Genomic DNA, 1,909 nt, shown 5'->3' on the forward strand with positions numbered 1-1,909 from the left:
GTTAGATAGGCAGGATAAAGCTAGTAACAGTTAGCGATAAGGTTAGATATGCAGGATGAAGCTAGGAACGGTTAGCGATAGGGTTAGATAGGTAGGATAAAGCTAGGAACGGCTAGCATTAGGTTTAGATAGGCAGGATAAAGCTAGGAACGGCTAGCATTAGGGTTAGATAGGCAGGATAAAGCTAGTAACAGTTAGCGATAGGGTTACACCAGCAGGATAAAGCTAGGAACAGTTAGCGATAGGGTTAGATAGGCAGGATAAAGCTAGGAACAGTTAGCGATAGGGTTACACCGGCAGGATGAAGCTAGGAACGGTTAGGCTGAGTACAGGAACACTCTAAGCAGTACTTGATGACATCCAGCTAGGATCATGGCGGAGCAGATAATACTACGCACACGGCATAACAGACAAACAATACAGGATATACAGTAAACACTAAACGTGATATAACAACACAAACCAAACCGGCCGCCAGGGCGAGACTGACAGGGCAGACGGCGGAGCAGGCCTGTGGCTGGTTGGGAAGGTCCAGGCAGGTGCCTTAACCCTCAGCTGGAGATCTCCCAGGACAGAATCCAGAGTCGACCAGACTGAGAGAGGTGCTGACCGGGTGCAGACAGAGCAGCAGAGTGGGTCCAGAACTAAGGTGAAGGATGCGCTGGTTACAAGCATGAAGCATGACCAGAGCTAAAAGCACAACGACAGTCCAACAGTCCAGCATCGAGCAGTGGTCTGATGTGGCTGTGACTGGAGAAGGTGATGAGCTGCAGGTGGACCACCACAGCGCTGGTGTGTTCACTCAGGTGATTATCCAGTAGCCTGTACCTGCCTGCATTCCACACAAACACTTGAGGAAAACAGCAGACAGGGAAAGGAGAAGAAGGAGAGCTGCTGTTGAGGGTTGAAGTTCCTCCAGTGAAGAACGACAGCGAGGCGAAGCTGGAGACCCTGGTTGCTTTAGTCAGACCGCCAGAACAGAACCACTGCTGTAGGCACTCAGAAAAGGTCCATCCAGTTTTATTTACACAGCGATAATTCACAAAATATGTCAGTTGTCAATTTCTGTCCAGGAGTGATGCTTTTATTTTGACAGGAACTATAGAAGCAGCTTTTACTGTGACAGTGATGTTTGAGGAGTTTTAAATATCACAGACAAAAATAGCTCAGAGCAAAGTTCGTCATGTTTCCTTCTGTGCTTTTATTCTGTCTCTTCAGCGTCGTCATGTCTGAAAACAAACTGGCTTCAGTGGACTTTGAGGTTTTTGGGAACGTTCAGGGTACGTCACATGACCGCAACGAGACGTGGAATGTTGGTTTTCAGTGTGTGATCCATGAGCACGTGCATTCTGACCATGTGCTTGTGTTCCTTGTGTTCAGGTGTTTGCTTCAGGATGGTGAGTTTCACATGAATGACATGAAACAACCGTGACAGCAGCCGAACCCTCTGTTTCCTGATGTGTCACTGCCTTCACATACTTAAACAGATTGAAACTCACACCACAGAAAGTCCACAATTGTTAATACTACAGATTTTATTTTTTAAATTAAATACATATATTTTTAAAAATGTAATAATAAAAAGACACGACTGCTGTTTAAAACAATGTTCTTCCAGAAAGTAGAAAAGAGATGGCTGATTTATAAAACACTAAAGCAATCATGTTGTTAGAAAAATCCTGGTTCTTCAATGTTCCATCACCAACCAAAGAACGTCTTTCATTAGGGGTTAGGGTTATTCACCGACTTTATGTGGTTCTTAAAATACTGAAAGTTATTCCTTTTTATTGTAGTACTTTAGTTTTATGGTAGATAACAGCACAAGATTAGAACTGCACTATATGGATGGATGGATGGATGGATGGATGGATGGATGGATGGATGGATGGATGATGGATGGATGGATGGA

At 44.4% G+C, this 1,909-nt stretch overlaps 1 protein-coding gene across 3 annotated transcripts in view; it reads left to right on the forward strand.

Moving 5' to 3' along the window:
* Positions 1-1,909, forward strand: part of LOC103375691 (acylphosphatase-2-like) — an 11,235-nt gene that overhangs the window by 894 nt on the left and 8,432 nt on the right. The window contains exons 2-3 of one of the 3 annotated variants that reach the window (XM_008306005.1): positions 1,166-1,280; positions 1,381-1,397. In XM_008306005.1, the coding sequence (XP_008304227.1) occupies positions 1,184-1,280; positions 1,381-1,397 (114 nt within the window). In that variant the 5' untranslated portion in view covers positions 1,166-1,183. Of the gene's footprint in view, positions 1-1,155; positions 1,281-1,380; positions 1,398-1,909 lie in introns of those variants that run through there. The other 2 variants (XM_008306006.1, XM_008306004.1) reach the window with 2 other exon arrangements.

Source organism: Stegastes partitus, unplaced genomic scaffold, assembly GCF_000690725.1.
Source record: "Stegastes partitus isolate 25-593 unplaced genomic scaffold, Stegastes_partitus-1.0.2 Scaffold2785, whole genome shotgun sequence".
Taxonomy (NCBI): domain Eukaryota; kingdom Metazoa; phylum Chordata; class Actinopteri; family Pomacentridae; genus Stegastes; species Stegastes partitus.